Below are 18288 nucleotides of genomic sequence, written 5' to 3'. Positions count from 1 at the left end.
GCCCCTTCCTAGGCTATTAATATTAGCCCGCAGCTGTCTGAATAGCCTTTGCTGGCTATTATTTATAGGGGACCCTACGTCATTTTTTTAGGGTCCCCCATTTTAATAGCCAGTAAAGGCTAAGTATACAGTTGTGAGCTGATATTAATAGCCTAAAAAGCTCCATGGGTATTACCCCCTTCCTGCATTATAAACATCATCCCCCGACCGTCGCCTTTGCCTTTGCCAGTTACAAAAATTAAGCGGGAACTTAATGGCCCATGCCATTTTTTCAGAAAAATTATCTTAAATATATGTACAGTAAGCTGCACACACACTTCACTAATTGTATTTGTAACAGACATCTGTATATCTATCTATTGTATGTGTATTTACTGTATGTAATCCATCTCTTCTATCCTGTCGGCTGCTGAAGTGATTTTACATTACGCGGCACATGACTTATCGAATTTTCTATCTATCTATGTATGTAATATAAATATACATATATATACATTTATATAAAAAAGTTTGGGCACCCCTATTAATCTTAAGCTTAATGTTTTATGAAAATTGTTTTTTTTTGCAACAGCTATTTCAGTTTCATATAACTAATAACTGTTGGACACAGTAATGTTTCTGCCTTGAAATGAGGTTTATTGTACTAACAGAAACGTGCAATCTGCATTCAAACAAAATTTGACAAGTGCGTAAATATGGCCACTCTTATCATTTTCTTGTTTTAAATACTCCTACCTACTTTTTACTGACTTACTAAAGCACTTTTTTTGGTTTTGTAACCTCATTGAGCTTTGAACTTCATAGCCAGGTGTATGCAATCATGAGAAAAGCTACTTAAAGTGGCCACTTGCAAGTTGTTCTCCTGTTTGAACCTCCTCTGAAGAGTGGCATCATGGGCTCCTCAAAACAACTGTCAAATGATCTGAAAACAAAGATTATTCAACATAGTTGTTCAGGGGAAGGATACAAAAAGCTGTCTCGGAGATTTAACCTGTCAATTTCCACTGTGAGGAACATATTAAGGAAATGGAAGAACACAGGTACAGTTCTTGTTAATGCCAGAAGTGGCAGGCCAAGAAAAACATCAGAAATGCAGAGAAGAAGAATGGGGAGATCAGTCAAGGACAATCCTCAGACCACCTCCAGAGAGCTGCAGCATCAACTTGCTGCAGATGGTGTCACTGTGCATCGGTCAACTATACAACGCACTTTGCACAAGGAGAAGCTGTATGGGAGAGTGATGCAAAATAAGCCGTTTCTGCAAGCACGCCACAAACAGAGTCGGCTGAGGTATGCAAAAGCACATTTGGAGAAGCCAATTTCTTTTTGGAAGAAGGTCCTGTGGACTGATGAAACTAAGATTGAGTTGTTTGGTCATACAAAAAGGCGTTATGCATGGCGGCAAAAAAACACAGCATTCCAAGAAAAACACTTGCTACCCACAGTAAAATTTGGTGGAGGTTCCATCATGCTTTGGGGCTGTGTGGCCAATGCCGGCATCGGGAATCTTGTTAAAGTTGAGGGACGCATGGATTCCTCTCAGTATCAGCAGATTCTTGACAATAATGTTCATGGATCAGTGACAAAGTTGAAGTTACGCAGGGGATGGATCTTTCAGAAAGACAATGATCCAAAACAACGCTCCAAATCTACTCAGGCATTCATGCAGAGGAACAATTACACTGTTCTGGAATGGCCATCCCAGTCCCCAGACCTGAATATCATTGAACATCTGTGGGATCATTTGAAGAGGGCTGTCCATGCTCGGCGACCATGAAACTTAACTGAACTGGAATTGTTTTGTAAAGAGGAATGGTCAAAAACACCTTCATCCAGGATCCAGGAACTCATTAAAAGCTACAGGAAGCGACTAGAGGCTGTTATTTTTGCAAAAGGAGGATCGACTAAATATTAATGTCACTTTTCTGGTGAGGTGCCCATACTTATGCACCTGTCAAATTTTGTTTGAATGCAGATTGCACATTTTCTGTTAGTACAATAAACCTCATTTCAAGGCAGAAACATTACTGTGTCCAACAGTTATTAGATATATGAAACAAATAGCTGTTGCAAAAAAAAAACAATTTTTATAAAACATTAAGCTTAAGATTAATAGGGGTGCCCAAACTTTTTCATATAACTGTATATGTGTGTCGCCGACATCTATATATCTATCTATCTATTCTATGTGTATATATATGTTCTATATATTCTATTCTAACCTGTCACGCTGTGATTTTAGTGAACGAGGCACATGAATTGCCAACTTTTATTCTATATCTTTTACTGAATGTTACCGACTTTTTCCGATCTTAAGAAAAATGCTTGTGTTACCGATCACAAATCCGAAAGTACAATTTTAGTGCCGAATTTATGTTTAGTGATCATTTTCCAAACATATTCGCTCATCTCTATTTGCACCAGAAAAAATTATAATTTATTTTAATGTGCATTAGGTCTGCAGACAGCTTCTTATTACCACCATAAAATTACAATGTAGGAAATGGCGGGCTGTATCATGTTTGGCAACAGAAAAATTATATTTTTTTTAATGTGCATTAGGTCTGCAGACAGCTTTATATCATCGCCACAAAATGACAATGTGGAATACGGCGAGCTGCATGTCATTTAGCAACAGAAAAAAATTATATTTATTTTTTAATGTGCATGAGCTATGCACACTGTTGAATTTCACTGCCTCTAAATAACAAGGTCAGATATGGTATTGTGAATCACACTAGCAACTGCCCCCAAAGATATTTCTTTATACACAACAGCTCATATCACAGAACAATGTCACCACCGCACTAAATGACAAAGTGGGATACAGCAGGCTGTTTCACATTTAGCTTGTGAAATAATGAAATTTAGAACGTTATACTCGTCCATGGAGCACAATAGAAGCAGTGCACAACACACTTGTATGACATGTGCCCTGCTGGCTTTGTCTGTGGCCCTTAGTAATGACAACAACAAAAATGCTTGAAGGTTGATTTCACAGCCACACAGGACACTACCTAGGCTAAACTATCTGACTGATAAACAACTGCCTAGCTAACTAGCTTAAATCTTGCTGTTAACAGTGCTAGCATCAGGAGCAGCCTCTCTGCGCTGTTACAGTGTCAAAATGGTGTTAAAACAAGATGTCCGCTCTTTATATGGAGAGGGACATTTGATTTCAGCAGCCAATGACACAAGCTGTTGTGTCAGGACATTGTGGATGTTTCCTGTGCCCTGATTGGCTAGACGCAATGTGCACACATAAAGTTAGGAAATAAAAAATTACTGTTTACAAGAATGCCGCACCTCTGAGCTCTGCAAACCCCCTCCCCTTATCAAACACGTGCCAAAAGCTCATGATACACTACCATTATCATTGCTAAAGTACTGAAAATACTTTTGTGGCAATGCAAATATTTTCCTGCACTTTTTACCAAATGTTACCGATTTTTTCCAATTTCATAACATTTTGCTCGTGTTTCTGATCACAAATCCGAATGTGCCATATCTGTGTCGAATTTATGTTTGGTGATTGATTTCCAAACAAATTCGCTTATCACTAGTTATAAATACACAAAAATGTTGCATTAAAGGATTTAATTTAATATTATTAAACTCATATAAAGAGAGACATAATTTAAATGAATCAAGAAAACAACTTGTTTGCTAACATAGTTGTAGAGGAAATCCAAATTTTCAACAGACACAATCAATTTACTTTTTGCATCCTTTCTTATCCTGGGTAACAGTGGGTACAGGTGCACAAGGTTGTGGGTTTACAGGCACGGGAGCAGGCGGCTGTGGAGTAACTTGCTGTATGTCTGTAATGAAAAATTATTACTGTAAGTAAATACTGAAAGCTTAATTGCCTACAATACTTTTACAGTTGTTTTAACTTTTGTTACCATTTGTAGTATATATGTTATTTCATCATATTAGTTGATATTTACCTGGTTTCACACAGGTTGGCACAGGTGTGGGCAAAACATCAGTCACTGGAAAATAATAGAAAAACGTGGTGTTAAGAAATCAGTATTGAGCTTTTCATCACCATTTATTTTATATAACCCATTTTATAGCATTCTATAAGTGGAGAATGACTCAACTTCATTAGTATCAACTCTTGGAAATGTATGAAATTTATTTTTGGGGTTGTAACTCATGGGCCCTTTGCCAGCCATAATAGCCAAGTGGTACAATTAATGAGAGTTAGGCCAGGGTCAGATAACCAAATTCAAAATCGGGCTAGTCACAATCGCAAATTGAGGACATGACTAGGTTCATGTGCAGATCTGTGTGCTTGTCTCCTTTGTGGTTGGGTGGCGGAGCTGCCTTCCATTGCATGCATGTAAAGCAATGCAAACTAGTGCATGTTGAGATATTTTACTATGCAGACCATCAATGCGCTTAGAAAATCAGCCATATGCACTGGTACACTGGCTATAGTGGGTCAAGGTGCTCTCTGTATGTATGGACAGCACATTGACCAATGTTTTGCTGTTCAGAACCCGCCCTTAATATAATATGCTGGAAGAGCCCTTGTCACTTGGATTCACCTTGTTTTAAATTGCTTGAGGTGCTGTAATATTCCAAAGTGCTGTATGTTCTTTCAGACCACTGGAACTTACAAATGATTTAAATATCTACTGAATATCCAAGTAAGGCTGTGTGCACACGTAGCAGATTTTTTGCGTTTTCTTCGCGGTTTTTCGCTATAAAAACGCTATAAAACTGCGAAAAAAAGGCTACCATTAAGCATCCTATGTAACAGAATGCATTCCGCATTTTTTGTGCACATGTTGCATTTTTTTCCTGAGCGGAATCGCAATCCAGAAAAAAACGCAGCATGTTCATTAAAATTGCGGAATCGTGGCGATTCTGCACACATAGGAATGCATTGATCTGCTTACTTCCCGCACGGGGCTGTGCACACCATGCGGGAAGTAAGCTGATCAAGTGCGGTTGGTACCCAGGGTGGAGGAGAGGAGACTCTTCTCCACGGACTGGGCACCATATAACTGGTAAAAAAAAAAGAATTAAAATAAAAAATAGCGATATACTCACCTTGTGGCGGCCCGACCTTCTCAGAGGCTTCCGAGGTGTGTGTGAGGGACCTGCAATGACGTTGCGGTCACATGACCGCGATGGTCACGTGACCGCTACGTCAATGGAAGGTCCTGAACACACAGCATTAGGAACGGAAGCCGCTGAGGTGAGTATAACCTTTTTTTTTTTTTTTGTTTTTTATTATTTTTAACATTCTATCTTTTACTATAGATGCTGCATAGGCTGCATCTATAGTAAAAAGTTGGTCACACTTGTCAAACACTATGTTTGACAAGTGTGACCAACCTGTCAAACAGTTTTCCAAGCGATGCTACAGATCGCTTGGAAAATGCTAGCACTCTGCAAGCTAATTATGCTTGCAAAACGCTAGTTTTCTGCGGGTATATGCATGCAAATTCTGCATGCGATATACCCGCGGCAGGAGGCGCAGAATTGCCGCGGAAATTTCCACGGCAATTCTGCTACGTGTGAGCTCAGCCTTAGGCCGGGGTCAGACTAGCATATTGTGATATGCTGATATGCCATAGCGATATGCTAATGACCCTCGGCTCCTGCTCTGCTGCTATTTGGAGCGGAGTGTTATGCGTCTGTGCTCCGAGCCTCTCGCACAGAAAGAATCAGGGCACAGCTATGGAGGAGGGAGAAAAATGAATTTCTGCATCTCCTCTATTGCCGGGGACAGTGTATATTGCACATCACTTGGATGGTATCTGAGTGATGAGTGTTGTCTCACTCACACCCATAGGCTTATATGGGTGCTAGCTAGCCGAGACTTGCCCGAGTGTCGGACAATCGTAGCATGCTGCAATTTCACTCGCACGTTGTAAACGGACGAGATAAAAAATGATGATGAGAGCTGCCCCATAGATGAATACTGGTCCAAGTGCTGTGCGATGTTTTATCGCATAGCACTCGTCCGCATTCATCGCTAGTGTGACCCCGGCCTTATTGCCAGAATGAAGATCTTCTATCCCACATTCTCCCCTGGCCGTAAAACTGCAATTAGGAGGAGTGAAAATGAGTGGGGATAAACATTGATCAGTTATTATGTATCTAGTGGACAACCTTTTAAAAATACAGTATATCATGGACTTGCTGTTTTTACCAGTGCTATACACAGAAGAGAGAGTTCTCACTGCAAAAATAAAGACGCCCCTCAATTATGATGTTGTTTTTTTCATTGCTTGACAGGATGTCTTTGTGTTTGTTTTCCTACTCCTTCTTCTGTTCATGATCCTTGGACCCTTTCATGAAACGTTGTGCACTAACAATGCTCTGGAGAATAGAGTCCGGTTTGTTTTTTCCACTACCTAATAGCAAAGAAGCAACATCCTACCAGGACTGGACCTCATCCAGTTGGACCATACCAATGGTTGGCTGTTTCTATGCTATAAGTGCCTTTAAGCAAAGGATAGGTCCTTTTATTGTCTACAATAATTGTATTTTTACCTTTTTTTGCAGTATATATGTAATTTCATTATAATAGCTGATTGTTACCTGGTTTTACACAGGTTGGCACAGGTGTGGGCAAAGCATCAGTCACTGTAAAATAATAGAAAAAATGATGCTCTTAAGAAATCAGTATTAAGCTTTGCTCCATAATTTGTTTAATATAACCCATTTTATAGCATGCTATCAGTGTAGAATGACTCTGCGTCAATAGTTATAAACTTTCGGAAATTTATTTTTGTGATTGTCTGATGGCTTTTATAAACTGGAAACTCATGGGCCATTTGCCAGCCATAATAGCCAACTGGTAAAATTAATTAGAGTTAGGCCGGGTTCAGATAACTGTAGTCAAGATCGGGCCTGTCACAATCGCAAATTGAGGACGTAACTGGGTTCATGTGCAGATCTGTGCGCTTGTCCCGTTTGTGGATGGGTGGCGGAGCTGCCTTCCATGGCATGCATTTAAAATAATGCAAATTAGTGCATGCTTTGATTGTTTTACCATGCAGACCATCTGCCTGCTTAAAAAATCAGCCATATGCACTGGTACACTGGCTATAGTAGGTCCAGGTGCTCTCTGTATGTGGTCTGTGGCACATGGACAGCAAATGGACCAATGTTGTTGCTGTTCTGAACCAGCCTTTAATTTAATATGCTGGAAGCATCCTTGACGCTTAGATTCACTTTGTCTTATATTGCTTGAAGTGCTGTAATATATCAAAGCATTGTGAATTCTGTCAGACCATTAACACTTATAAACTCCATCTTCCGATCATGATCCTTAGACCCATTCATGGGCAAGTTGTGCACTAGTAATGTTTTGAAAAACAGAGTCCGGCTTTGTTTTTTCCACTGCCTAATAGCAAAGAAGCTAAAACCTACCAGGACTGGACCTCATCCAGTTGTATCATGCCAACGGAAGGCTGTTTCTATGATGTTTATGCCTTTAAGCATACGATAGGTACTTTTTTTACTACAATATTTTTACAATTGTTTTAAATTTTGCTATCCTCTGTAGTATTTATTTTATTTCATTATACTGGTTGACTTTTACCTGGTTTCACACAGGTTGGCACAGGTGGGGGCAAAACATCAGTCACTGGAAAACAATAGAAAAAAATCTTGGTGTTAAGAAATCAGTATTAAGCTTTGTTCCATAATTTATTATAATAAATAATTAATATAACCTTTGTTATACCATGCTATCAGTGTAGAATGACTCAGAGGCATTAGTGTAAACTCTCAGAAATGTATTTTTGCGGTTGTTTCTATAAACTGAAAACTCATGGAACTTTCGCCAACCATAATACCCAACTACTACATTTTATGTTAGTTAGGCCGGGTTCAGATGACCGTATTCAAAGTCCAGCTAGTGACAATCACAAATTAAGGACATGCCTGGATTCATGTGCAGATCTCTGTGCTTGCCTTCATGGTGGATGGGTGGTGGAGCTGGCTTCCATTGCAAGCATGTAAAGCAAACTAAATTAGTGAATGCTGCAATTTTTTTTCCATGCAGACCACCAGTCCACATCGAAAATCAGCCTTATGCACTGTTCTGGGTGCTCTCTGTGTGCAGTCCATGGCACACAGACAGCACATGGACAATTGATATGCTCTTCTGATCCATCCCATAATAGAATATGCTGGAAAAGCCCTTGGCACTTGGATTCCCTTTTTCTTAAACTGCTGAAGGTGCTGTAATATACCCAAGTGTTGTGAGTTCTTTCTGATCATTGCACTTATATGTGACTTAAATCTCCATTTAATATCCAAAATATTGCCAGAATGAGGAACATCTGCCCCACATTCCCATCTGGCCACAAAAGTGCAACTATGAGGACTTAAAAGGAATGGGGATCCACATCGATCTAACAGTTAACATGCTTCCGAGGATACCCATTTCAAAATAAAGTATATCATGGGCTTGCTGTTTTACAAGTGATATACACATAATGGAAAGTCCTACTACCAAAATACAACCACCCCCACCCTCTCCATTATGGTACCAGTTGTTTTTTTTTCCCAAGCTGGACAAATACAGTTGGCTGATGTTTCCCACTTGATCTCCTGTCCATGATCTTTTGACCCATTCAGGAACCCGTTGTGTACTAGTAATGCTCTGGAGAACTCAGTCCGTCAAAGAGGCTAAAACCTACCAAGACTGGACCTCATCCAGTTGTACCGTACCAATGGTGGGCTGTTTCTATGATATATGTGCATTTAAGCAAAGGATAGGTCCTTTTTTCCATACAATTACAGTTGTTTTACATTTTGTTGTAGTATATATGTTATTTCTTTATATCAGCTGGTTTTTACCTGGTGTCACAGAGGTTTGCACAGGTGTGGGCAAAATATCAGTCACTGTAAAACAATAGAAAGAAACTGATGCCTTTAGGAAATCAGTATTATGCTTCGCTCCATAGTTTATTTGATATAACCCATTTTATAGCATGCGATCAGTGTAGAATGACATTAGTCATTAGGATAAACTTTTGGATTGTATTTTTGTGTTTGTATGATGGCTTTTATAAACTGGAAACTCATGGGTCCTTTGCCAGCCATAATAGCCAATTGGTACAATTAATGAGAGTCAGGCCGGGTTCAGATAACTATTCAAAATTGGGCCAGTCACAATCACAAATTGAGAACGTGACTGGGTTCATGTGCAGGTCTGTGTGCTTGTCCCCTTTGTGGATGGGTTGAGGAGCTGCCTTCCATGGCATACATTTAAAATAATGCAAATTAGTGCAATCTTTTCTTTGCCATGCAGAACATCTGTCTACTTAGAAAATCAGCCATATGCACTGGTGCACTGGATATAGTGGGTCCACGTGCTCTCTGTATGTGATATGTGGCACATGGACAGCACATGGACCAATTTTGTTGCTGTTCTGAACCAGCCCTAAATATAATATGACCATGACACTTGGATTCATTTTGTCTTTAATTACTCGAAGTGCTGTAATATACCAAACCGTTGTGAGTTCTTTCAGACCATTGATACTTATATCCACTGAATATCCAAATTGTCGCCAGAATGGGGAACTAGCCTCCCACATTATACCCTGCCCACAACACTGCAAACTGGAGGAATTAAAAGGAGTGGGGATCCACTTTTATCTAACAGTTAACTCGTCTCAAGAGGATACCCCTTTAAAATTACAGTATATTATGGAATTGCTGTTGGTTCCAGTGATGTATGCAGAATAGAGGATTCTCATTACAAATAAAAAAAGCCCCCTTTCAATTATGATGTTTATTTTTTTATCTATTGGTGGACAGAGGAACTTGGCGTTATTTCCCACTCCATGTTATGTTCATAATCCTTGGACCCATTCATGAGCCAGTTGTGTACTAACAGTGTTCTGGAGAACAGAGTCTGGCTTTGTTTTTTTTTACTACCTAAAAGCAAAGAAGCTAAAACCTACCAGGACTGGACATTATCCAGTTGTATCATACCATTAGTGGGCTGTTTCTATGATGTTTATGCCTTTAACCCCTTTCTGACCTCGGACGGGATAGTACGTCCGAGGTCAGATACCCCGCTTTGATGCAGGGCTCCGGCAGTGAGCCCGCATCAAAGCCGGGACATGTCAGCTGTTTTGAACAGCTGACATGTGCCCGCAATAGCGGCGGGTGAAATCGCGATTCACCCGCCGCTATTAACTAGTTAAATGCCGCTGTCAAACGCAGACAGCGGCACTTAACCGGCGCTTCCGGCCGGGCGGCCGGAAATGAGCGCATCGCCGACACCCGTCACATGATCGGGGGTCAGCGATGCTTCTACATTGTAACCATAGAGGTCCTTGAGACCTCTATGGTTACTGATCGCCAGCAGCTGTGAGCGCCCCCCTGTGGTCGGCGCTCATAGCACACCTGCATTTCTGCTGCACAGCAGAGATCTGATGATCGCTGCTATGTAGCAGAGCCGATCGCGTTGTGCCTGCTTCTAGCTTCCCATGGAGGCTATTGAAGCATGGCAAAAGTAAAAAAAAGTTTAAAAAAAAGTGAAAAAAATACAAAAAAAATAAAAGTTTAAATCACCCCCCTTTCGCTGCAATCAAAATAAATCAATAAAAAAAATCAAACCTACACATATTTGACATCACTGCCTTCAGAATCGCCCGATCTATCAATAAAAAAAAAACCTGATCGCTAAACAGCGTAGCGAGAAAAAAATTAGAAACGCCAGAATTACTTTTCTTTGGTCGCCGTGACATTGCATTAAAATGCAATAACGGGAGATCAAAAGAACGTATCTGCACCGAAATGGTATAATTAAAAACGCCAGCTCGGCACGCAAAAAATAAGCCACTAACCGACCCCAGATCTTGAAAAATGGAGACGCTACGAGTATCGGAAAATGGTGCAATTTTTTTTTTTGTTTAGCAAAGTTTGGAATTTTTTCTCACCACTTAGATAAAAAATAACCTAGTCATGTTAGGTGTCCATGAATTCGTACTGACCTGGAGAATCATAATGGCAGGTCAGTTTTAGCATTTAGTGAACATAGCAAAAAAAGCCAAACAAAAAACAAGTGTGGGACTGCACTTTTTTTGCAATTTCACGGCACTTGGAATTTTTTTCCTGTTTTCTAGTACACGACATGGTAAAACCAATGATGTCTTTCAAAAGTACAACTCGTTCCGCAAAAAATAAGCCCTTACATGGCCATATTAACAGAAAAAGAAAAAAGTTATGGCTCTGGGAAGGAGGGGAGCGAAAAACGAATACGGAAAAATGGAAAATCCCAAGGTCATGAAGGGGTTAAGCAAAGGATAGGTACTTTTTTGACTACACTATTTTTACAATTGTTTTACATTTTGTTAACTATTGTAATATTCATTTTATTTCATTATATTGGTTGACATTTACCTGGTTTCACACAAGTTGGCACAGGTGTGGGCAAAACATCAGTCACTATAAAACAATAGAAAATGATGGTGTTAAGAAATTAGTATTAGGATTTGCTCCATAATTTGTTTGATATAACCTACTTTTCAGCATGCTATAAGTGTAGAATGACTCAGATACATTAGTGTAAACTCTCAGATCCTTGGACCCATTCAGGAATCCGTTGTGTACTAGTAATGCTCTGAAGAACACAGTCTGGCTTTTTTCATGCTATGTAATAGCAAAGAAGCCAAAACCTACCAGGACTGAACCTCATTCAGTTGTACCATGCCAATGGTGGGCTGTTTCTATGATATATGTGCATTTAAACAAAGGATAGGTACTTTATTTGCCTACAATAACAGTTGTTTTGCATTCTGTTGTAGTATATATGTTATTTTATTATATTAGCTGATGTTTACCTGGTTTAACAGAGGTTTGCACAGGTGGGGGCAAAATATCAGTCACTGGAAAGCAATCGAAAAAATTATGCTGTTAAGAAATCAGTATTTTAACTTCACTCCAAAAGTTATTTCATATAGCCCATTGTATGCCATGCTATCAGTGTAGAATGACTCAGAGGCGTTAGTGTAAACTCTCAGAAATGTATTTTTGTGGTTGTCTGATTGCTTTTATAAACAGAAAACTCATGGGCCCTTTGCCAGCCATAATAGCCAACTGGTACAATTAACTAGAGTTAGGCCAGGTTCTGATGACCGTATTCAAAATTGGGCCATTCAGAACCCCAAATTGAGGACGTGACTGAGTTTATGTGCAGATCTGTGTGCTTATCCTCATGGTGCATATCTGTCTGAGCTGCCTTCCATTGTATGCATGTGAAACAAACTAAATTAGTGAATGCTGCAATTTTTTCCATGCCGACGACCAGTCCGCATAGAAAATCTGCCATATGCACTGGTCTGGGTGCTCCCTGTGTGCAGTCTATGGTACACACAGACAGCACATGGACAAAGTGCTTACTCTTCTGAACCATCCCTTAATACAATATGCTGGGAGAGCCGTTGCCAATTGGATTCACTTTGTCTTAAACTGCTGAAGGTGCTGTAATATACCCAAGTGTTGGGAGTTCTGTCTGATCATTGCACTTATAAAAGTCACCAGACTGAGGAACATCTGCTTCATATTCTCATCTGGCCACAAAAGTGCAACTAGATGGACTTAAAAAGAATGGGGATCCACACTGATCTAACAGTTAACTTGTTTCCAAGGATACCCCAATCCAAATACAGTTTATCATGGGCTTGCTGCCTTTACCAGTGATATACGCAGAATGGAAAGTCCTACTACTACAATAAAACCACCCCCACCCTCTCCATTATGGTATCACTTATTTTTTTCCCCATTTTGGACAAAAACTGTTGGTGTTTGATTCCCCCTCGATCTCCTGTGCATGATCTTTGGACCCATTCAGGAACCCGTTGTGTACTAGTAATGCTCTGGAGAACTCAGTCCGGCATTTTTTCCCGCTACCTAGTAGCAAAGAAGCTAAAACCTACCAAGACTGGACCTCATCCAGTTGTACCATACCAATGGTGTGCTGTTTCTATGATATATGTGCATTTAATCAAAAGATAGGTACTTTTTTGCATACAAAAACAGTTGTTTTACATTTTGCTGTAGTATGTATGTTATTTCTTTATATCAGCTGATTTTTACCTGGATTCACAGAGGTTTGCACAGGTGTGGGCAAAATATCAGTCACTGGAAAACAATAGAAAAAAATCTTGGTGTTAAGAAATCAGTATTAAGCTTTGTTCCATAATTTATTATAATAAATAATTAATATAACCTTTGTTATACCATGCTATCAGTGTAGAATGACTCAGAGGCATTAGTGTAAACTCTCAGAAATGTATTTTTGTGGTTGTTTCTATAAACTGAAAACTCATGGAACTTTCGCCAACCATAATACCCAACTACTACATTTTATGTGAGTTAGGCCGGGTTCAAATGACCGTATTCAAAGTCCAGCTAGTGACAATCGCAAATTGAGGGCATGACTGGATTCATGTGCAGATCTCTGAGCTTGCCTTCATGGTGGATGGGTGGTGGAGCTGGCTTCCTTTGCAAGCAATTTTATTTATTTCTTTATATCAGCTGATTTTTACCTGGTGTCACAGAGGTTTGCACAGGTGTGGGCAAAATATCAGTCACTGGAAAACAATAGAAAAAATCAGTATTAAACTTTGCTCCATAATTTGTTTAATATAACCTATTTTATAGCATACGATCAGTGTAGAATGACTCAGAGTCATTAGGATAAACTTTCGGAAATGTATTTTTGTGGTTATCTGATGGCTTTTATAAACTGGAAACTCATGGGCCCCTTGCCAGCCATAATAGCCAATTGGTACAATTAATGAGAGTTAAGGCCCCGTCACACATAGCGAGATCGCTAGCGAGATCGCTGCTGAGTCACAAGTTTTGTGACGCAACAGCGACCTCAGTAGCGATCTCGCTATGTGTGACACGTACCAGCGACCAGGCCCCTGCTGCGAGATCGCTGGTCATGTCGGAATGGCCTGGACCTTTTTTTGGTCGTTGAGGTCCCGCTGACATCGCTGAATCGGTGTGTGTGACACCGATCCAGCGATGTCTTCACTGGTAACCAGGGTAAACATCGGGTTACTAAGCGCAGGGCCGCGCTTAGTAACCCGATGTTTACCCTGGTTACCAGCGTAAATGTAAAAAAACAAACAAACAGTACATACTCACCATCTGATGTCCGTCAGGTCCCTTGCCATCTGCTTCCCGCTCTGACTGAGTGCCGCCATACAGTGAGAGCAGAGCGCAGAAGTGACGTCACCGCTGCGCTCTGCTCTCACTGTACGGCGGCACTCAGTGAGAGCGGGAAGCAGACGGCAAGGGACCTGACGGACACCGAAAGGCGAGTATGTACTGTTTGTTTTTTTTGGTAACCAGGGTAAACATCGGGTTACTAAGCGCGGCCCTGCGCTTAGTAACCCGATGTTTACCCTGGTTACCTGGGTGCTGCAGGGGGACTTCGGCATCGTTGAAGACAGTTTCAACGATGCCGAAGTCGTTCCCCTGATCGTTGGTCGCTGGAGAGAGCTGTCTGTGTGACAGCTCCCCAGCGACCACACAGCGACAAAACAGCGACGCTGCAGCGATCAGCATCGTTGTCTGTATCGCTGCAGCGTCGCTGTGTGTGACGGGGCCTTAAGACCGGGTTCAGATAACTGTATTCCAAATCGAGCCAGTCACAATTGCAAATTGAGGATGTAACTGGGCTCACGTGCAGGTCGGTGTGCTTGTCCCCTTTGTGGATGGGTGGTGGAGCTGACTTCCTTGTCATGCATTTAAAATAATGCAAATTAGTGCATGCTGAGATGTTTTTTACCATGCAGAATATCTGTCTGCTTAGAAAATCAGCCATATGCACTGGTACACTGGCTACAGTGGGTCCAGGTGCTCTCTGTATGTGGTCTGTGGCACATGGACAGCACATGGACCAATTTTGTTGCTGTTCTGAACCAGCCATAAATATAATATGCTGGAAGAGCCCTTGGATTCATTTTGTCTTTAAGTGATTTATATATCCACTGAATATCCAAATTATCGCCAGAATGGGGGACTTGCATCCCACATGTCAATGGTGGGCTGTTTCTATGATATATGTGCATTTAAGCAAAGGATAGGTACTTATTTGACTACAATAACAGTTGTTTTACATTTTGTGGTAGTATACAGTATATGCAGTTTCTTTATATTATCTGATTTTTACCTGGTTTCACAGAGGTTTGCACAGGTGGGGGCAAAATATCAGTCACTGGAAAACAATAGGAAAAATGATGCTGTTAAGAAATCAATATTAAGCATCGCTCCATAATTTGTTTGATATAACCCATTTTATGCCATGCTATCAGTGTGTAATGACTCAGAGGCGTTAGTGTAAACTCTCAGAAATGTATTTTGCGGTTGTCTGATTGCTTTTATAAACTGAAAACTCATGGGCCCTTTGCCAGCCATAATAGCCAACTGGTACAATTAATGAGAGTTAGACTGGGTTCAGATGACCGTATTCAAAATCGGGCCAGTCACAATCACAAATTGAGGGTATGACTGAGTTCCTGTGCAGATCTGTGTGGTTGTTCTCATTGTGGATGGGTAGCTTTGCTGCCTTCCATTGCATTCATGTAAACAATTGTAAATTAGTGAATGCTACAATTTTTTCCATGCAGACCATCAGTCCACATCGAAAATCAGTCATATGCACTGGTCTGGGTGCTCCCTGTGTGCAGTCCATGGCACAAACAGACAGCACATGGACAAATTGTATGCTGTTCTTAACCATCCCTTAATACATTATGCTGGAAAAGCCCTTGTTAATTGGATTCACTTTGTCTTAAACTGCTGAAGGTGCTGTAATATACCCAAGTGTTGTGAGTTCTTTCTGATCATTGCACTTATAAGTGACTTAAATCTCCATTGAATAACCAAACTATTGCCTGAATTTGGAACATCTGCCCCACATTCTCATCTTGCCACAAAAGTGCAATAAGGAGGACTTAAAATGAATGCGGATCCACATTGATCTAACTGTTAACATATTTCTGAGGATACCCATTTCAAAATACAGTATATCATGGGCTTGCTGCTTTTACCAGTGATATACACAGAATGGAAAGTCCTGCTGCCAAAATAAAACTACCCCCACCCTCTCCATTATGGTGTCAGGTGTTTGGTTTTTTTATCCCTGCTGGACAGAAAAGGTTGGTGTTTGTTATCCTCTCCATCTCCAGGCCATAACCCATTTACAAACCTTTTGTGTGCTGTAATGCTTTGGGAAGCATAGTCCAGCGTTTTCTCCACAGCCTAAAAGCAAAAATGCTAAATCTCACCAGGACTGGATTTTATCCAGTTGTACCATACCAACATTGGGCTTTTCCTATGCTGTATGTGCCTTTAAGCAAAGCTGAGGTACTTTTATGCTTCTTTGACTGCAATACTTTTACAGTTGTTGTTTTACATTTTGTTATCCTTTGCAGTGTTCATTTTATTTAATTATTTTAGTTGACTTTTACCTGGTTTCACACAGGTTGGCACAGGTGTGGGCAAAACGTTAGTCACTGGAAAATAATAGAAAAATGATATTAAGAAATCAGTATAGAGCTTTGTTCCATCATTTGTTTTTGTAAACCTACTTTATAGTTTTCTACAAGTGTTATTACTATAAATTCTTGGAAATGTATTTTTCTGATTGCCTGACTGATTGCTTTTATAAACTAAGATAACTAAATGAAAAAAGAGCGTTTTTTAATTAAAACCTGTAGAGGCATGCTTCTTATCTGCTAACCACCCCGCAGTTACAGCTAAGAAGATAAGGCAGGTAACATTTCCCTAACATATTTTTAAAAAACACTCAAGCCTTATGTTCATGAATCCTCCAACATTTGTGGAACAGAAACATGCCATTTACAGACAGGGCTTAATTGAGGCCACATCCACAGTGGATGCTAGCACTATATTAGGCCATACCAGGGATTGGAGCCTACTAATGGACCTATTTGGCCTACTGATGTGGTCCGCTATACTACTATATGTGAACAGAAGTGGTAAGACATTTTTGTTTGTTTTACATACAATGTTGTGTTGCCTCTGATATTATACCTTGACTGCATTGTGTACCAGTTAGTATAATCCACAAACCTCTGTTATTTTTGTCCATTCTTTAGAAAATCTAACAGGTACCATTGGTCCAAATATTTGGTAACTGTTGTAGATACTTAATTTGTGAGCATAGTTCTATATGGCCATCCATCTGATAGTATTTTTGTGTTTATAAACTCACTAATTATTATTCTCTAAAATTTCATCAATATCTCAGCAGTGTGGGTATGACACCCAGGACCACCGCCGATGATTTGTTCCAAGTGCAGGCGTTAGCTAGATGTCCTGAGTTGCGGAGCTGCACAGCACAGATCCATCAACCACATATTGCCCCCCTCTATTGATTGGAATAGGGAGTGGATCTGCGTTACCCAGCTGTGGTCTCTATTCCATTGAATAGTGGGGGATCACCAAAGTTGGTTGTATCTTGAAAACAGAGATGATTTAAATAAGAGGTAAATTACAAAGTTACTTTTCATTTTAACCGTTTAAGTTGAGAAAGCCTCCTTAATTAAAAGTTATGTTTTAAATGTCCAGCTATGTTTGAGTTCACACTAATCATAAAAAGCTGACTGTTCAGTTTAAGGTGACCCCTAATTGCTACATTTTTTTTAGAGCTTACTTAATATAACTTATGTGACTAGGTTTAATTTGCCTTAAAACATTGATAAACGCTGTATTACTAAAATACTGTTAAAATGTAGATATAAAATACTGATAAAACTATTTACACAGGTGTTTGCGCTGGTGCCATTTTCATACTGTGAAAAAGCATTGCTTACCTTCACAAGGTCCTGGTATAAAGGTTGGTTGGGCTGGTTTCTGTTCATTAAGCTTTCCAGGGTTTCCTTTGACTCCTCCAGACATGATTTGTGATGGATGAGGTATTTCAACAGGTATCAAAGATAAATGTTCTTCCAAGTGATGTTTGCTGTTAAGATAACTTGCTCTTTTATACTGTGACCTGAATTTGGTGGATTGATGACGTTGGATGGAATTCCTTTCTAAGCTCTAGAGAATGTGTACATTTATTATTCATCAGTAGGGTTGTTTTAATTTACACCCACCACCCCTAATCCTAGGTGTTACTACTTATATCCCCTGTACCTGAATAAGAATTTCATGATTCACCTGTCATTCAGTTTCTTGTTATTCTAGAAAGAGTCCTGAAAATCATGGATTGTTATGAATGGGTGGAACATTAGAAGACGCCTAATCAATATA

General features: G+C 40.0%; 1 protein-coding gene across 1 annotated transcript; it reads right to left on the bottom strand.

The window, feature by feature from the left end:
- Nucleotides 1–3582: 3582 nt before the first annotated feature.
- On the bottom strand, nt 3583–18024 carry LOC143770078 (uncharacterized). Its single transcript, XM_077259328.1, has 12 exons — nt 17847–18024; nt 16479–16523; nt 15179–15223; nt 13542–13586; nt 13090–13134; nt 11835–11879; nt 11395–11439; nt 8836–8880; nt 7571–7615; nt 6565–6609; nt 3951–3995; nt 3583–3821 (listed from the first exon to the last, which is right to left on the bottom strand). The coding sequence occupies exons 1-12, from the start codon at nt 17929–17931 to the stop codon at nt 3715–3717; spliced, it is 642 nt and encodes a 213-aa protein (XP_077115443.1). The 5' UTR covers nt 17932–18024; the 3' UTR covers nt 3583–3714.
- Nucleotides 18025–18288: the final 264 nt, after the last annotated feature.

This window comes from Ranitomeya variabilis, chromosome 4, assembly GCF_051348905.1.
Source record: "Ranitomeya variabilis isolate aRanVar5 chromosome 4, aRanVar5.hap1, whole genome shotgun sequence".
Taxonomy (NCBI): domain Eukaryota; kingdom Metazoa; phylum Chordata; class Amphibia; order Anura; family Dendrobatidae; genus Ranitomeya; species Ranitomeya variabilis.
The sequence above is the reverse complement of the archived record's forward strand: the minus strand, read 5'-3'. Positions and strand labels throughout refer to the sequence as shown.

Coding starts and splice junctions, on each gene's coding strand:
- LOC143770078 (XM_077259328.1), bottom strand. CDS start 17,931: ATGTCTGGAGGAGTCAAAGGAAACCCTGGAAAGCTTAATGAACAGAAA. Junction 13,135..13,541: donor GCAAACCTCTGTGACACCAG/GTAAAAATCAGC, acceptor ATTGTTTTCCAG/TGACTGATATTTTGCCCACA. Junction 6,610..7,570: donor GCCAACCTGTGTGAAACCAG/GTAAAAGTCAAC, acceptor ATTATTTTACAG/TGACTGATGCTTTGCCCACA.